We start from the raw sequence: 18,084 nt of genomic DNA on the forward strand, positions 1-18,084 counted from the left end.
AAGAAATGCTGAACATCAGACTGAGGGCTGAGCAGAAAATCAGGCTGCAAAGAGGAAGGGGAAACCCAAGGAGTTGCCTAAAAGTGCTGGGATGGAGAGAAAATGGAGAAATGAAAAGGTTTATCTGACATGTGCAGATAAACCAGCTCTGCTTCCCCCAGGGATGCACCTGTGAGCTAAGGAAAACTGTGACTGGGAAAACACAGGGAGATTTTATGCTCCTTAAAGTCATTTGGAAATAGCAACAAGGCTGACTGAGGAGACACGAATCACTTTTTTTCTTCTTTCTCCCTAAGGCAAGCAAATTGAAAGCAGGCAAACAATTCTGCTGTTTTTCAAAATCTATGTCTAAATTCATGATTAAATTTGACACGGGAACATATCTGATCCCCCCAAAAATGGCTGTGGGAAGTAAAGGATTATTACCAGGCTCTGTGCTCTATTCAAATGCAGAAAGAATTAATGGAAATTATTTATACACCTCTCCAGAGCCACAACCACTCAGTCTGCATTTCTGCTTTCCCACAAAGCAGTGGATAGCTGCTCCTGGGGTATTTATCTCCCTCAGGTTTGCTCCCCCAGCCTGCTGATAAGGGCTGTCACAGTGCAATGGGTCACTGTGCTCTCCTGAAGAAAATGGAAATACAAATGCCTGGCTATTTGGGTCTCTAGCTCCAGAGAAAGGGAAAAAAAACACCTTTTTCAATAGATGGGCCTTCAGGATTTTCTCCTAGGTCACTGCTGTATGAAGACACACTTTTCTTTGTCACCTCTAGCAATAATCCCAAGCACTGCACAGGCACAGGTTGGAAAAGTGTGGTTTAGATGCTTCTAGCAGTGAAGAAACAAAAAACTATTATTTGCTGTAAATCAATCTGCCCAAAGGCCAGCCCAGGAAAACACAATCATCAAAGAACTTGCTACCTACATCAAAAAGAGTTTATAACTTGCATAATTGTCTTTCAGCTTCTCTTTTGTGGGACTACAGAAGTCCTGTGCCAGGGAGTCAGCCACCAAAAATATGATTAAATGCCTTTGAAGTGTGTTTTGATTGAATTCAAAAGGGAATCCATCTGATCCCCTCGCTGGCCAGTGATTGATTGCACGAGCCACTTCCAGCAATGTGATTTTTCTTTCTGACAATGCTCCTCTAAGGAAGCCACTGGAGCAGAAACCCTGACAGAATCAGAGTAAGATCATCAGGTTTGTATCTGTGCTGCTCTATCATCACTCTTCCCTTTATTCCTCCTCTTATAGATTTTCTCAGAGGACTGGAAAAAATAATAATGAGTTATTCCCTTTTGTGTAAACCTCCCTAGGAAATTATTTTGTGCTTGCATCTTCATATTGGGTAATTATAGCTTAGGGATGAACTATCAACAGTAGGGTTTAGATTTAATAAAAGGGCTTTAAATTGCTGTAAAAAGAAGAGGGGGAAAAGGCCCCAGAAACTCTTATGAGATTTCGTGGGGGAAATGATTGCTAAAGCACCAGCAGTAAGAAGTGGCTCAAGAAAAAGTTTTAGTCATCTCAGAGGGGAAAAAACCAGTTCAGAGCCCAGCCCTCCTTCCAATCCAGATTATTGGAAAGGGTCCAAGCCCCAGTTCACCCTTCCAGCTCTGAACCTAACCTGAGCAGCCTGAGCAAGAGCAGCAAAGGGGCAAAAGACTCAAGCAGACACAAAGAACTTGTTATTGCCCAAAACCCCTAATAACCTAAAGCACACATAATATATAGCACAAAGAAAGGACAGAAAAGCTTTGCAAAGGCAGTTAAATGGAAGTATTTTTATTTTTTTTATTCTGCAGTAGCTTCGTGAGCCACAGCCTGGATCCATTGGGGTAGGTACCATGTATGTGGGAAAGATTTTCCATAAGAATTCAGCTCTCCCTTTCCAAATTCTAATTCAAAATTCCATGTTACAAAACAGCATCATCCAAGAACAGAGATCTTTTCAAAACTAACAAACACCCAGGCAGTGCCTCAATTCTCTAGTGTGACATTTTGATACTGAGGCAGCAGAAGCACAAAAGAATTTCATAAAGTGAATCTCAGAATCACAGGATGGTTTGGGCTGGAAGGACCTTAAAGATAATCAAGTCCCACTCCCTGCCATGGGCAGGGACACCTTCCACCACCCCAGGTGCTCCACACCCATCCAACCTGCCTTGGGCACTGCCAGGGATCCAGGGGCAGCCACAGCTGCTCTGGGCACCCTGTGCCAGGGCCTGCCCACCCTCACAGCCAGGAATTTCTTCCCAATATCTATGTCTAAATTTGACACAGGAACATATCTAATCCCCCCAAAAATGGCTGTTGGAAGTAAAGGATTATTACCAGGCTCGGTGCTCTATTCAGATGCAGAAAGAATTAATGGAAATTATTTATACACCTCTCCAGAGCCACAACATCTTAATCTACAAGCCCTGTCCAACCTGGCCTTGGGCACTGCCAGGGATGCAGGGGCAGCCACAGCTGCTCTGGGCACCCTGTGCCAGGGCCTGCCCACCCTCACAGGGAGGAATTCCTTCCCAATATCCCATCCATCACTGCCCTCTGGCAGTTTAAAACCACAGCACCTTGCTGTGGAGAAATCAAAGTGGGGCTGTGGCAAAGAGAGATGCAGGTTATCAGCTCCCATCACCAGGCCAGGTTGGGACACAGCAGCAGGACTGGATGGGTTTGGACATTCAATCCCCACTTCCAAGTCATTCTGAATGTTGACTTAATGGCAAACTCCCAGTGGCACAAAGACAAGCCACTTGTCTCTGCAGGAGAGCATCCACATGTGAGAGGCAGCACGTGGAATTCTGTGGGAGCGCCGCCCGCCCCGTCCCGCTCTCCCAGCCCAGCCTCCTGTGGCTGACATTCCTGCCAGGATTACCATTCTTTCCACTCCCAGAGCTTGGGGAAGGCTCAGGCATAGCTGTGGTTAAACGCAGCTCTGTGCTCTCCTATCCACGTTAAATAAACATGGATAGGGAGGATGAGCCCATCTGTGCCTGTCTCCTTTTTGCCTTGAGCTTCACAAGCTGCCAACGCCAGGAATTCCGCTGCCGTTTGTAAACCCAGTGTCAGGGAGGGAATGAGCATCTTCTGGGCAAAAATAACATTCAAATAATAGGGCACACACTGCAACAGCTTCTACAGAACAACACAGCCCTTCAGGGAATTGGTTTTTCTGAAACAAGGTATGATAATGGAGAGAAAACATTTGTAAGCTCTAATATCAATCTTCTTATCAAGATTTAAAACTAACAGACTGCCTTGGTATGAGAAGAGCATCCTACAAATTTCTAGCAGAGCCAAATTTGACAAGAAATCCTCTTCCTTCCTCAGACTCTTTTTACTGAGACTGTGGCAGTATAAATACATTAGAGCTTTGAAAGAAAACTAGCACAGGAACATTGCTCTTCCTACGCCCAGATCCATCCTTGGAGTTTGAAAATGGAGCCGTTAATGTATTCAAAACTCAGTAATAATGAAAAATAACCCCAAAACCCAGCACTCAGAAGAGGCACTACGAGCTTTATTTCACCCACCATGTGTGAGTGAATATATGTGAGAACAGAGGTGTTTGCATGCACAAATCCCTCTAAAATGGATATAAACAACAACAAAAGGAGCGGCTTTACACTGCAGCCATTCTCTGTTTAATCCCTTTTCCCTGTGTTTTCCAGTTTGCAAATTGTTGCTGGAGCACCTTTAAATCAAGCCCTAAAGCCGTGTGGTTGCTCGTTTTTTACAGTCAGCTGGGGTTAATAAAACTCATCACACACAGCCCGGTGCTGTAACTCATCCCCAGAGCTGCCTCCCACGGCTTAATAGCTCCACGAGGTGCAGGGAAAGCTGGAAGGAGGCTGGAAACAGAGGTTTAAACAACAAAAAAAAGCAACATTTCTGACTCTCCACCTCCCCCTGCAGGAAAAATAGCCAGGGATAGATGAAAGACTTCAAAATTGTTTCTTAAATCTGATTTACACTCCAGGGCATGGGGGAAAAGGGGCATTTTCTCTTGCTACAATGCACTGCATAAATCTCATTGAGTTGTTTGCTCAGATTTGTGGGTTTTTTCTGATTTAACACATTTACAGTTCTGAGTTATTCCAAAGAAAGATGGTTTCATTTATGAAAAAAATACAATGATTATTAAATTAATTTGCTATATAAACAGAATTTATTTATTTAATTATTTGTCTTCCACTACGTGCTGCTCAAATTCAACCTGAAGGTGAAGTGGGACAATCTGTAAATAAACACACACTTGTCATCCCCCTGGACCTCCCAGGGGCAGAACCAGTTTGGTCACTGGGAAATCCCTGTTTGGAGCAGGAGTTTGGTGAGACACCACTGGGCAGTGCTGAGTCCATCTGGGGGGGATGAGATTTACACACACCTTTAACACAAGTACATGATCCTGATCATTACTCCTGAAAAAGTTTAATTCAGGCCTGATAATGCTCAATTCAAGTCTAAAATTTGTTTCAAACAAATAACACTGGTGAGAAATTTAGTTACAAACACCTTCAAAAGGAAATTTGAAATAGTATGGTCTTTCTGAAAAATGAGAACTGAAAGTCTGTTTGCTCTGCATGAGCCAATTTTGACCATCAGCGCTGACTGCTGAGCAGAGATGTGCTCAGAACAGAGGAAAACAAAAAAAAAATAGGGGAAAAACCAAAAAACCAGGCTATTTTACATGTTAGTTCTTAAGTCCCTGAGGATGCAGACACCACACTTGGAGATACTCAAGGATCCAAGCCCTGGCATGACACCCCAGCTCTCCTCTGTTTAAACTCTTGTGGGCAAGGTGGAGCCTGAGCTCTCCCCAGTGTCTGCTCCCAGATTTGGGGAGCAGAGCACACCACTGCAAAGGCAAGGCAATAAAATCCCTTATGAATAGCAGAGGTGGTCTGAGATACTCACTGCTGGCTCCTCCCACAGCAACACTGGGATGGGAGAGATTTATATATTTTGTCCCCCACAAAGTGGCTGCATGCATTCCCAAAATAACCAGCTTCTCATTAATTCCAGCATCAGGAGCAAAGTAGTTTGGGGATTTCCAGTTCTAATCCCTCCTCTGGCTTTAATTCCTATGCTTAGTCTTTTTCTGTCTAAGCATGAGGTATTTTACATGGAAATTGAAACCAAAATTGTTGTAAGGCATTTGTAAGAAAAGTTTTTCCTTTAGAAAGCAAAATAAAATTCCAGCATGGAGAGGAGCAGAATCCAGCCACATCAGTCTTTGAAAATTCCCACTCCATAAGGAACAGCACCTAGAACCTGTCCTCAGTTCATCCACTGCCAAAGAATGTTATATTGAAGGAATATTATAAGAACATAGATATATATACACAAAAAAAAAATATAGAAGCTGGCCTTGCAAACATTTCAATATTCCCTACACAAAACCCTATAGTTTGAGTTCTTCCAGCCTCATTGCCTCAGGATGAAGTTTTCCAGGAGGGAAATCCCAGCCTATCCCAGGATGAACGTTTGCCTGTGCACCTTCTCTCTTCCCTACTGTACAAATGTGTTAATGATATAGTCTTTAATTACACAGTCACAGAAGTACACTCTGCCTCCTCCTAATTAGAAGTAAAAATATGAATCACAGTCAGGCAGGGAATGAAATTATTGAGAATTATGAATAAACCAGTGACAAAATCCCAGGACTTGCAGCGTGTCTAATGCAGCTGGAAGCGTTGGCAGTGAAGGGGACAGGCCCTGCAAGGAGTGAATGGAAATATTTTTAATTCAAAAATGCCTCAGTGAGCTGCTCCTTGCTCAACATGTCCTGTCATTCCTGTGCCACAGATGCTGCTGGAGAGCTGGGCTAAATGTAACAGGTGATTCTGTCACCAAAGGCTCAAATGCTCACATTCCAGCTGCACAGACATCGGGAATTCTGACTCTTGAGTGAGCTGCATCTCCTTCAAGTGTCTGAAAATGAAGATATGATGACTTGCCTTGTCTCCAAGGTAAAGGAGAGGAACAGGCATCCTCAGGAAGGGATTCATCCCAGCACAGGTGGCTGGGAGAGGTCAGGGAATGGCACGGATGCCCTTTCCACTGGCTAAACATGGAGCACGAGTGATCTTGCTGAGACTTGCTCTGCATCAGAGATGTCTCAATGCAGAGAGATGAATCCCACCCTTCCTAAATTTGTCACTTGCTATTTTTACAGAATTATTTTTAAATTCCCAGCAGGAGATGCTATTTTATCTGTATGCAGCACGCCAACAAACTGCGGCTGAAGGCTTTAGAATCAAAAGAAACTTGCCTGGCACCAAGGACTTTCAAAGAAGCTTCAAAAAATGAATGTACCTGTTTTAATAACTGGCACTAAAATGTTCCCTGTTGTGCTGTCTGCAAAGGATTCCCTGCTCCTGTCAGCACAGATATTAATGTACACACACAAGAGGGCAGAGCTGTGCTAGCACATCCCAATTTAAATATTACCAGTTCTTTGCAGTGCAGGGATTACTGGGCTGTTATTCTGGGAAGAAGAGGATGAAGTGAAGGATATTATAGAATTTAATTACCCAGAAATGATAATCCATTTTTTAATCTCACTACTCAAAACCAGCAGCTGCATCAGATCCTGAGCATCACACACAGCACTCGCTGCTCCCCACTTATCGGCGAGATGGAAATACCCAAGTCTCTTACATAAAACAATGATGTAATTACCAACTAATCTAGCTTATTTAGGAACCAATTTCTTCCCACAAGGTTGGGGGTTCAAATGGACTAAAAGATCTTGGCTTGCATGTGGCCAAATGGAAGCGAATGGGTATGGAGAGATAAGGGCTGGATTGGCTCCCTCCGACCACGACATTCCCACTAAGGCCTTTTCTTTCTGACACACTTAGAAGTATTAATTAATTTAACTCAAGGGGGTTGTTTTTATCTGGATTTCTCAGGCAGCTTCACTCTTACAAGTTCAAAGGCAGCTTTGAAGCCAGCTCAAAGAATGGATTTATATTGATTTAAGAAACTGTATCAGAAATTCAGAAATGATCAGCACTGCAAGTGCACGGAATCGACTCCACGGGGTAAAGAGTTCCTGCTCTTCAGATTAAATACATTAAACACTCACAGAACCCCTTAAAACATCTGCAGGAGCAGGAGGGATCCCCACTGGTTCATCTGGCAAGCAAGTGCCACCCAGAGAGAGACAGGACAGCTCATCAAAAACCACTTATTTATTTCTGCATAATCTGAGCATTATTTATTATTATTTATTGCATTAATATTTATTAGCATTACTAAGAGCCACATTTGGAGATTGTTTATTGGCACTTCCTAACCAGAGCCACCACCCAACAGGCCAAGCAGTGCACTGTAATATATCCATTTATATGATACTTTCATGTCTCCAAATGTTTTGTTAACCAAAAGCCTGCAGCATCCAAAACCTGTCACTGGATATTAGGCCAAGCTTGTGGTTGATAAATGGAAAGCAACAAAAGCCAGAGCATTTTGCCAAAGGTCACAGATAAATCCTTCCTTCAAACCCTAGAAAAAACATTCCTACAAAGCACCCAAAAAATACCCCAATGCCCAGGCCAGGGAGAACACTTGATGTCTGCTAATAGTTTTGCAGGGTTTTCATTTTGAAAATTATTTACCTGACCCTTCCTGTGGTAAGTGTAGAGGTGGTTGATGACAATTCAGAATTCTCATTCTTGACAGATTAATGGATTTTTAGGACAAGTTCTTCCCAGTGATTCAAGCAAAATCAATTTTGCTTCAGTGAGTTTATTATACTGTGTACATATTTAGGATTCTACCTTGTCATTAAAACACCATCAGTGCATCTCAGAAAGTCTGAGGTCTCATATTCATGTAGAAATCCAAATGCATTTCAAATTGTCCCATTAACCTCTGAACTGTTATTAGACAAACACGAGCTCAGAACTTACTTTCGAAACATTTTTTTCACAATAAAGGGAAATAAATTTGAGTTATGTTCCATAAAACCAACAATACAAGCTGATAAAAGCACTTCTCCACTCCAGTACTATCAGATCCTATAAAATTATTTTATTTGCCTGCATGGGAAAAGAAAGTGAGAAGATGGGAGACAGCCTATCTCAATTGCAAACCAGTAAAGCATTTAGGAAAATATCTGATTAATTTAGAATGCAGGAGAGAGATTAAAACCCCACTTCAGCAGACTGACACTAACTCCTTATCACTTCAAGGAACAGAGTTTGACTTTATTTATTCCACCCTCAGTTGCTTGGGGATCAGCAGAGGGAGAGCTATGGATGGAGCAACAAAGGGAACTGATTTTGGGAGCAGCTCTCCCAACAGGGGATAAAGGACAAAATAATGAATGCTACTCCTGTGTCAGCTGCTGAGGGACAATTGTCACCAAGGGTGGCCACAAGATACTTGGAGGGAGTCACCTCCACCCATGCCATTGATTCAGATCATTGCATGGAGGGATTTCAAACCTGATTCCACCAACACCATCTGCTGCAGAACCTTGCTGAACACTCATCCTCTTCCCTCAGGGCTGGCCTGCCCACAAGCCAGGCTCCCAAATCCCAACTTTCAGGCTTTGGCAGCCCAGCAGCCACATGATGGATCAGATACTTCACGAGCAAATTCCACCTCCAAACTCAACGTTATCCTTCCAAGAGCCAACAACCCACTTGCTGAACATTAGTTGTAGGTTCCACCTTTTCTTGGATCACAGGGAGGATCATGGGAGGAAAGCAAGAACAGTGAGGGGAAACAACTCAGTTCAGGTTCAATATATCAGACCTGCATCACTGAAAATGTGGCCTTCTGGCTAAAGCTAGAAATCTCACGTGTGTATTTTGTCATTCCAATGATTTTTGGCAAATTTGAGACTCCATTCTCAGAAACACACATTTAATGCCTCACTCCTGCCCAGCACAAACCCTGACAACCCAAACAGGCTGAATGCAGCACTGTGATGGTTAACACAGGGCCTCAGCAATGACTTGATCCCACTCTGCTACACCTGTGTGCAACCACTTCATCCATTATTGCTCCATTTGGGTACAAATTTTACCCACACCAAACTGTTCATATGGTCTCTGCATTTCACAGACCTGTTTGTGCTAACGTTGAGTTCAGGATCTCTCTTGCCAGAGAAAACACTGACACTGAAGCTTTATCCTGCTCGAAAACACAATGCAAATATAAAAAGGCAATTTGTTGCAACAGAAAGTGGCCATTCAATGTTTAAAATGCCAGTTTAAAATAAGTTTAGCAGCATTCTTCTGTTCAAACAGCACTGATGTAGCCTGGCTCCTAAAGTTCATCGTAATTCTCCTCAGCCAAACTAAAATAGGATGAGATATTTAATTAAGATGTTCTACAAATATTCTATTTAAAAAACGCAGCTGTCATGGGAAATAGATGCTGCTCTTTCCTGCCAAATTCCACAAAAAAATATCCAACATCCCTTCGTTCTCCCTCCTCCTCTTTTTCATGCCCCCAGTCCCCCACCCACACACAGAGGACACTGTTACATCACTCCAAGTACAAATCTTTTTGCTGCCCTCATTTCCCAGAGATTAACGACCAGGCAGCTCAAATCAGCTTTCCCAGCTGCACTGAAGTCAAATATTAAATGGCAAAGCCCAAAGGCTTTGAAGGCATTTCAGTCAGAACAACCCGAGGTGTGCCAGGCCTGGAGATGCCTCGATTTACCTTAAAGGACAGAAAAGTGAATTACAAAAGTCATGGGCTAGAGGATTTTTCAAAAATCATCATAGTTTACTTGGAGCCAAGGGTTGTGTCAGTATAAAAGGGAGATCCAGAGCCACAAATAAACGGGACTTGCACAAGGAGGCAGAGCAGGGTGGGGGTTCTGGAGGATGAGATGGGAGTCATAACCTTTACAGGAAAGGATAGAGATGAAATAGCTCACCAGGGAGCCCATCAGTGCCTCCATGGAAGTCAGACTAATTGCCTCAAAGTAACCAATTTAGAGTAATTTTAGAGCAATCCTTGCTCTGAAAGAGTTGAGGGTCAAGATAAAAGTAAATTTGGGAGTTATTTTTACTTCCATGCAGGCCTGAAGCAGTAGCAATGTTCCCAAAGAGGCCTGGGCTCGTGCTGAGCCAAGCCCCATCTCCAGGACAGCCACACTCTGCTCAAGGGCTGGAATTCCTACCAGGAATTGGGACTATGTGAGGCTGACCTGAGCTCCCCAAAAGCAAAGTGGTTTTTCCAGCTTCCCAAGGCCTGCAGGACAAAGAACCCAGTTAGGCAGAATGTCATTGCAGTGCCCAGCTGCCAGTCAAACTCCTTCTTACTGGCAGCATTATCCCAAGGCAGGCTGCATCCCAAGGAATACTCTGGCAGGCACATCAGGGCAGAAAATGGCCAAGGGGCTGTGCTCACCAGCTGAGGTTCCCTGAATGCAAAGGCAAGGGAAAAGGAGGACTGCTTCTGGCACTGGGGCTCTGCAGTGACCACATTGTGCTGTAAGGGGAGTGCCACAGAGAAGAGAACACTCACTGTGTGTCAGGCCAAGTCCCGCCTCAAGAATGAGGGAAAGCTGTTTAGAATTTACCAGATTCCTCAAAAAACAGCAGGATTTGGTCAAACCAACAACAGAAATTGTACCTGTTCCAGTTCAGATTTCAAACCAACAATTTGCACTGAGTGAATTAACACATTTTCATTATTAAAAAGAAACAAACAAAGGCAAATAAACTATAATTAAACTCACAACCTGCCTGATTTGATATCACTTTCACTTCAAATATTGGAATATGTGACGTAAAAAACCCCCACAAGACAGAATGTTTGCTTCCCAAGATTATTTCCAGAGCAAGACACCATTCTGAAGAACCCAAAACAAACCCGTTATTATTTGAGAGGATAAATGAGTATCAAACTCATTAACAGCCCCATAAGTAAGTACACAATAAGATAAACAGTCTCACAGATTATAAGCAAACATGACACAGGCTGTGGTTATGGTAAATCAGCCAGGAACAGCACTGAGCTCACAGAGACCCTGGAAAAATACTGGTACTCAGCAAATTACAGTCTAGACAGTCTCCTCTTCTCCCAGAGGACATTTATTTCCTCCTAGACAGCTGCAAACACTACAGAAAAAAACCTTAAAACCAACCTGCCCAAGAAACACAATCAGATCTTCAAACAAACCTTTTTTAGGACGGGGTTTTGTAGGTTCTGTAGCCGCTGGCGATGAAGAAACCTGAAAAGACAGAAACCAGGAGTAGTAAATAGACCAGGCAAGGTTTCTTGAAGCTCTGTTCCAGAAAATAATCAGAAAGGACAACTGGCAAATCCCAAAGGAGGGCACAAAAATAGCAGCATTGCTGCTGGACAAACTCTGCCCTGCCAAGCAAGGCAGAGATTTCTGATTAAATCAACGCCCTCATGGTGCAGCACACCCCTGCTGTGGGGTCACTTCTCATCCTGGGAAGGGATCTTTACCCTGCAAAAAAACAATACTGGAGCATTCAAGCACCTAATTAGAGATCACACAGAAAATAAGTCAAAACCATGTCTCATGAAACATTTATGAAGTTAATTAGGGCAAAGCTGCTCCCAGGGAATGTCTGAGTGTGCAGGGTGTGAGCACAGGGATGTCCCAACACATGGAGGGCAGGGAACCTCCCCCAGCAAACACTGCCCAGAAAATACATCCATTTTATAGGATTTTCTTCCTTTGCATCAACCAGCAAGCCTTCATGGAAGATAAAGGGTCTATACAGGATAAAGTATTTTTATTTTTCACTCTGCTTTTTGGGAAGACACAACACAGCATTTTATACACCTGTGTCACCTCCCCGCTCCTTAATAAATAATTTTTAAAATCAGAGATTCAGACAATCTTTGCTCCTTGCAATGTTTTGGGAACATTTTCTAGTTGCATCTTTTTTTTTTTTTTACTGGATATGGGGCAGATCAGAGAGGCTGAGACATGAAAAATAACCCAAGAAAGGCTGTTTTTTTTTTTCTGTTTACTTTTTTGTTTCTTAACAGTTTCTAAAATTTTATTGACTGTTCTGATTCCTATTGTGAAAAACTAAGCTGCTATTTTCATGGATTCACCCAACTCTGAGCATTCCATCCTCAGCAGGAATAACCAGCACAACACCTCACTGGTTTACATATTTCAATTTTTTTTAATCTGCACACCCATCATCCTGTGTCCTCTCACTCTGTGAAGACTTTCCTGAAGTTTCTCCTATTTCCTCCTCACCTGAGTAACTTTCTACCTGTCTTTTTGTCCAGATAATTTTTAAGTACATCGAACAACCCAGGCCTGGCACTGATCCCTGCAGGGCTCCACAGCAACCACCCCAAAAAACTAAGGAATTATGGAAGAGCTTGGGTTGGAAGGATCTTAAAGATCATTTTGTTCAGCCCCCTGCCACGGCAGGGACACCTCCCACTGTCCCAGGTGCTCCAAGCTCCATCCAGCCTGGCCTTGGGCACTGCCAGGGATCCAGGGGCAGCCACAGCTGTGCCAGGGCCTGCCCACCCTCACAGCCAGGAATTCCTCCTCACTATCCCATCCATCCCTGCCCTCTGGCAGTGGAAACCATTCCTGTGTCCTGTCCCTCCATCCCTTGTCCCCAGTCCCATCCATCCCATCCCTTCAGGCCCTGGCAGGGCTCTGGGCTCTCTCCGAGCCTCCTTTACTCCAGGCTGCACACCCCAACTTCCTCAGCCGCTCTTTGTGCTGCAGCCCCTTCCCCACCTCCATTACTCTTCCCCTGTTCCTAATAATCGATAATTAATGTTGATTACTTCAGCACCGGCTGAATTTCCCTCACGTTTTCCACACCAAGCGTGCAGATCAAAAACTCGCTCTTCAGAAGAAGTTCTCGCTCCCACCGCCGCCCCTCACTTCTCTTCGCCTCCCCTGCCGTCCCCCGCCCCTCCGGTCCCTCTCGCTCCCCTCAGCCCGGGCTCCTCTCTCCCCTCTCCCCTCACCGTGGCGTCCTGCGGCTCCGCCATGGCCGCGGCGGGCCGGGGTTGCCATGGCGACCGCGCGCCACTTCCGGCGCGGCCATGGCGCGCGGGGCACGGCGGGAAGCTGGTGGCGGGAGGACTCCGCCCCCCCCCTCAAATCTCGGCCCCCGTTTAACCTGAAAAGCACCCGAAAAACCACAGAAATAATAAAATGTCAGGCTTTTGGAAGGCTTTATTGGGAACTCCGCGGTGTAGAGGGAAGTGAGGCCGCCAGTGAGGAGGGATAGCCCAGGAAGCGCTGAGCGGCCGCGCTCCCTCCCCGCCCCTCAGCAGCAGCAGGGAGGGAGGTTGGGATGGCGGATTTTGTTTGTTTTCCTTTATATTCCTACAGTGTCTGTGGGGATGGTAATTCACCTGCGAGCGCCTGAAGCCCGGAGGAGAGGAAGCGCACAGGTTTTCCCACAGAACGGGGCTCTGTCACTGCCTTTAGGTTTGCCGGCAGCCGTGGGGCTGAGGACGCCACAGAGCGCGGTTGCCCTGGAGTGGAGCGCCCACACCCTCGGCGTGTTCCTTTGGGGAACACGGGTGAAAGCCCAACCTCTGTGCTTGCACCTGCCCAGCCCAGCTGCCGAGCGTTTCACCGCACGGACGGAGCATTCCCAGCGGGAATGGCAGGGATGGATGCGGGCGTGGGCCATCCCACCCCTCAGGCAGCAGCGGGAGCAGCGCAGGGGAAGCGCTGCGCTCCCTCAGGTTTGAGCTCCAGGGCGAAAAAAGGGACAAAACCACATCCGTGGAATGTCGGTAGGAGCAGTGAGGGAGCAGAACTGAGCCCGCTGCCAGCTGCAAACAGCATCCCGTGTTACAGCCCTGCCTGGGATCTGCCTTTTTATCGGATCCCTGAACAACTTCCATCCCCTGGAAGCTGGCAGAGCGGCAGGAGGCTCGGAGGACACTTGCCTGGCGAAAAATACCACAGAAGGAATTCCTATACAGGAGTAAATTTAATAAAACCACCACCAGTTGTTTACTTTAACATAGCTCTTGTTACAGAAATCATAAAAATGGACTCAGTAGCTAAACTCATTAGTTCTTTCCCCTTTTAATTGAAAAATACTCCGCTGATTTCAGCTTCTACTGCACTAGATGGAGTGTTAAATAGTTGCCAGGACAGGACGCCCAGTGATTGAGCCCAAAACAAACACAAAGACAATTCCATCAGCTTTCCTTTTCAATGTTACGACTCGTTATAATGAAGTGAAAATTAAAACAGCAAGAAAGGGTCCATTTGACAGATGAAAGGTGGAGGGAGAGGAGATCCACAGCCGAAATCTCGCAGGAAGTCTTTGGAGAAGTGGAGCAAAGCACCCCTCCTTGTCCTGCCTCGGGATCCAAGACAAACCTCTAAGCACACACAAACACACACACACGCACACTCACACGCCTCCTCTGGGATCACAGCACGTGTCCTGCGTGCACCAGTGGGAACAGAGAGCTGGATTTGGGCAGGTAAAGATCTGGGGCCAAAAATAAACCAAGAAAAAGGCAAGGCATCCTGAACCAGAGCTCCAGGGGCTGCGAGGGGCCGCGTCCGTCGCCAGCAATGGATACACACACAGACCTGGGGGAGGCCCTGGACAGAAAGGAACTGCAGGAAGAGGAGAAACCCAACTGCTCTGGAAAAAGCCTTCCAAAAAGAAAACAAAAATAAAAAATATATATATATATAGATATATTCACTACACCAGCACACGCTTCCCCCACCCCAGCCCAGGGAAAAAAAAACCAAAACCAAACAAAAGAATCAAACTGAAAGAAAATGCACAGCAAATAGACATAATCTTGAAGATTTTTAAAGAATAAATATTTTTTTGTAATTAAACATTATGCAAACACGTGCCACGCTTGCTCTTTGTCCATGCATATGCGCTATATACAACTTTGAAAAATACTGTGTTGTCCTCTTTTTGTTTTAAAAGTCATATACAAAGGTTGGGTTTTTTTTTTTCCTTGCTGTGTACCCCCCCCTCCTTCCCTCCCCAAAAATCCTCTTTACAATGAGCCAATCCACATTCATCCATGTATTTGGGTGGCAGAGAGGAGGAGGGGAGCGGGAGAGCCACCCCCCTTACCAAAGTCCATCAAAATGGCTGGTTTGGACATGAAAAGCAGTGTCAAGAAACTGGTTTAAGTTTCATCTGTACTACACACAGGAAAAGAAAGAGAGAAAAGAAAAAGGAGTCGGCTTGGAGGATGAAGCTACGTTACAAGTTAAAGTTGGAGGGTTTTTAGTGCGTCTGTCACACTCTTGGCCGCCTAGAATACTGTTGTACAATGGTTTATCTACCTTTTTTTTTATTACAATATAATTTACTTAATTTTTCTGTTAACAAAACAGAATCCCGGTACTACAGACCAGCGGTGTAAGAGGCGGAGCAGCGCCCTGGGTGGGTTTTATTGGAATTGCATGAGCACTCTAGGATGGGAAAGGGTTCAGAGTTCATTGCTGCGGGGCCGGGCTCAGTCCTCGATGTACTCCCACAGGTCCTTCTCGTAGCCTTCATGCACGTGCTGCAACAAAACCCTCCGCCGGCTCTCGCAGTATCTGCAGGGACAGGGACAGCACGGAAAAGGCACGTCAGGAATCATGGAGCATCCCTGGCACCCAGTTATCCAAACCTCACTTCCTGTCCCACACTACAAGGTAAAATGGGTTCTCTTTGCCATCTGGATGGCAGCTGTCTCCTGTTCAGGGGGCAGTTTTCCTTATCTCTTCCACACCCAATCCTTCCTGGGGGACACATCTGCTGATACCAGGCTGTGGAATGTCCCTGCATGGCTGATAAGAACTGCAGCATCCACTGGGAGATGTGAGCCCAGAGGAGGAGCCCAGCATTCCTGCCTGGATAGAATCTGGAGTTCTGGAACACCAGCACAGCTTCTCCACTGGATTCCCAGAGGAACAGCAGCTGCCTCCTCCACTGCATCTTCAGAGGAAGACTACACCCTTCTACAGGATCCCTGCCCCAGCAGAACCACACCTGACACTCCAGGAGGACTGCAGCCACAATTCCAATTGGATTCTTACCATCTGATCAGGATGGTCAGGTTGTGTTCTGACTCTGTTAGTGTTGTTTTGGTTTACTGTCTTGTTTGTTTTATCTTTTTATTTTCTTCCCTATTAAAGAACTGTTATTCCTGCTCCCATATTTTTTGCCTGAGAGCCCCTTATTTTAAAATTTATAGCAATTCGGGGGGGGTTGTTTACATTCTTCATTTCAGGGGAGGCTCCTGCCTTCCTTAGCAGGCACCTGTCTTTCCAAACCGAGACACTTCCAAAAGAGTTGGTCCCCTGAGAAGGGAGTTTGTATTTACAAGCCTATTAACCGCACTAATTAAGACTTTGGTTGCTCCAGTCACTCAGCTCCAGGTCCCTGGCTGGAAAACCAGTGTGCAAATTCAGAGTTTTTCAGGCAAAAGTATCCCCAGAGCCTCTACAGCTGAGAAACCTTCAGGAATAACTGGAAGAGGAGGAAGCAGCAGCTGTGGTTTGAAGAAGTCTGAGCACAGGTTAGTGGAGACACATGGAATGGGATGAGCTCTCCTCAGACATGGGCTGGTGCCTGCTCTAAGCCCCATCAGGACAACAAAAACTCACGTGTTAGCTGGGAAAACCTAGCTGGAGGTGCTCAAGGCCAGGTGGGATGTGGCCACCTGGTCTAGTGGAAAGTGTCCCTGCCCATGGCAGAGGTGGAAGAGCATTTACTTTAAGATCTCTTCCAACCCAAACCTCAGGAGCACTGACACAGTTTTATTTCCCAGTGGAGATGGAAGCAGTCCAAAGGGTTACTGGTCTGGCTGGAGAGCAGGTTTCACCTCACATCCCAACATGTGGCTCTCAGAGGGACACTACACCCAGGGAGCATTCCCACCTACACTGACTGAAAAATGCTGCACATAAATCTGATCCAAGAGCCCTCCCAGGATCACCGATCCTGAGGAAAAGGGACCTCACAGAACACAGCAAAGGATGTCATTTTAGGTGTGTTAGAAGACAAAAAGCACAGAAACACTGAACAAATTCAGGCTCCAAGAGCAAACCCTAAATAAGCACCTGAGAGGCTCTGGCTGCTGGGAACCCTTGCTTGGCAGTGGTCAGAGACCCCTCAGGAGAAACCTCTCAGTGGGAAGCTATCCCTGACCACAGCACATACTAACACCTGGCAGGAATTCCTCACCTACTGCTCAGGACCTTATCAGAGTGACTGATTTATCCATCAGAGCAGCTGTGGCTCCCCTCACTGCTGTCAGCTGGTGCAAGAGGAACCCCCTGTACACAAAGTCCCATTGATTTTCAGGAGCATGTGATGGCAAACACGCGGTCTCTGCTTTCCAAACTTCAGTTATTTTTCTGCTGGATGGGTGTGGGGGGCTTAATCCTGTTTTCTAGATATGTCTTTGCAAGCAAAGAGATCCAAACAGCTGAAACTAAACCAGCCTGGAGAGCAGTTCCTGCAGCTTCCCAGAGCTCTTTAAACCCACCTCGATGACATCCTGCTCCCAGTCTTGCATCAAAGGGCACCGTGCAGGACATGGTTAAGACATGACTGAACTGGTTAATCAGGGACCTGCACGGGCTTGACAGATGTATTCTTTCTTCCCAGAAATGTGAAGGCAGGTTTGGGATACTGTTTCCAAGCAATTCAGGCTATATTAGCTTGTAATTTCACCCCTACAAAAGCATCAAGGTTCAGAGGACTGAAGTAAACAAGCAGCTTCATCTGAAATACTGAATTAATGGTGGCCTTAAAGAGTAAATGACAAAACATCTTCAAAAAGGTCAGGAAAGTCTTGTTCAGCCCCAGCTGTGCTGCCGAAGTTGGGCAGGATGAGCCACCAAATCTTAACAGCTCCTGCCACGCCCCCCAGTCCACTGAGTCCTACAGCTCACCCTACTTTGGATATTTTCTTCCCCCTAAGCCAGGCATAACAAATTCAGTGATTTTGGCAAAATGCCTCAGAAATGCAAGCCCTAATCCTGTGACTCATCCGCATTTTCAGCTTTGTACTTTTCCACTGTGCAGAAATTATTCCCCTGGGACAGAACAAAGCACTGGCATCTGTGTCACCTGGACC

General features: G+C 45.5%; 2 protein-coding genes across 5 annotated transcripts in view; both read right to left on the minus strand.

Moving 5' to 3' along the window:
• Window positions 1–13,073, minus strand: part of BBS4 (Bardet-Biedl syndrome 4) — a 36,477-nt gene extending 23,404 nt beyond the window's left edge. For both annotated transcript variants that reach the window (XR_010347775.1, XM_064389453.1), the window contains exons 1-2: window positions 12,970–13,073; window positions 11,167–11,218 (exon numbers count right to left, since the gene is read on the minus strand). Coding sequence is in view for 1 of the 2 variants with exons in the window: in XM_064389453.1 (XP_064245523.1) it covers window positions 11,167–11,218; window positions 12,970–12,993 (76 nt within the window). In the remaining variant the exon portion in view is untranslated. The remainder of the gene's footprint in view (window positions 1–11,166; window positions 11,219–12,969) is intronic.
• Window positions 13,074–14,790: 1,717 nt separating this feature from the next.
• The window catches only part of ARIH1 (ariadne RBR E3 ubiquitin protein ligase 1), a 50,166-nt gene continuing 46,872 nt past the window's right edge, over window positions 14,791–18,084 (minus strand). For all 3 annotated transcript variants that reach the window (XM_064389455.1, XM_064389454.1, XM_064389456.1), the window contains one exon: window positions 14,791–15,553. In XM_064389455.1, the coding sequence (XP_064245525.1) occupies window positions 15,469–15,553 (85 nt within the window). In that variant the 3' untranslated portion in view covers window positions 14,791–15,468. The remainder of the gene's footprint in view (window positions 15,554–18,084) is intronic.

The sequence above is a fragment of the Passer domesticus genome, chromosome 14 (assembly GCF_036417665.1).
Source record: "Passer domesticus isolate bPasDom1 chromosome 14, bPasDom1.hap1, whole genome shotgun sequence".
NCBI classification, from domain to species: Eukaryota; Metazoa; Chordata; class Aves; order Passeriformes; family Passeridae; genus Passer; species Passer domesticus.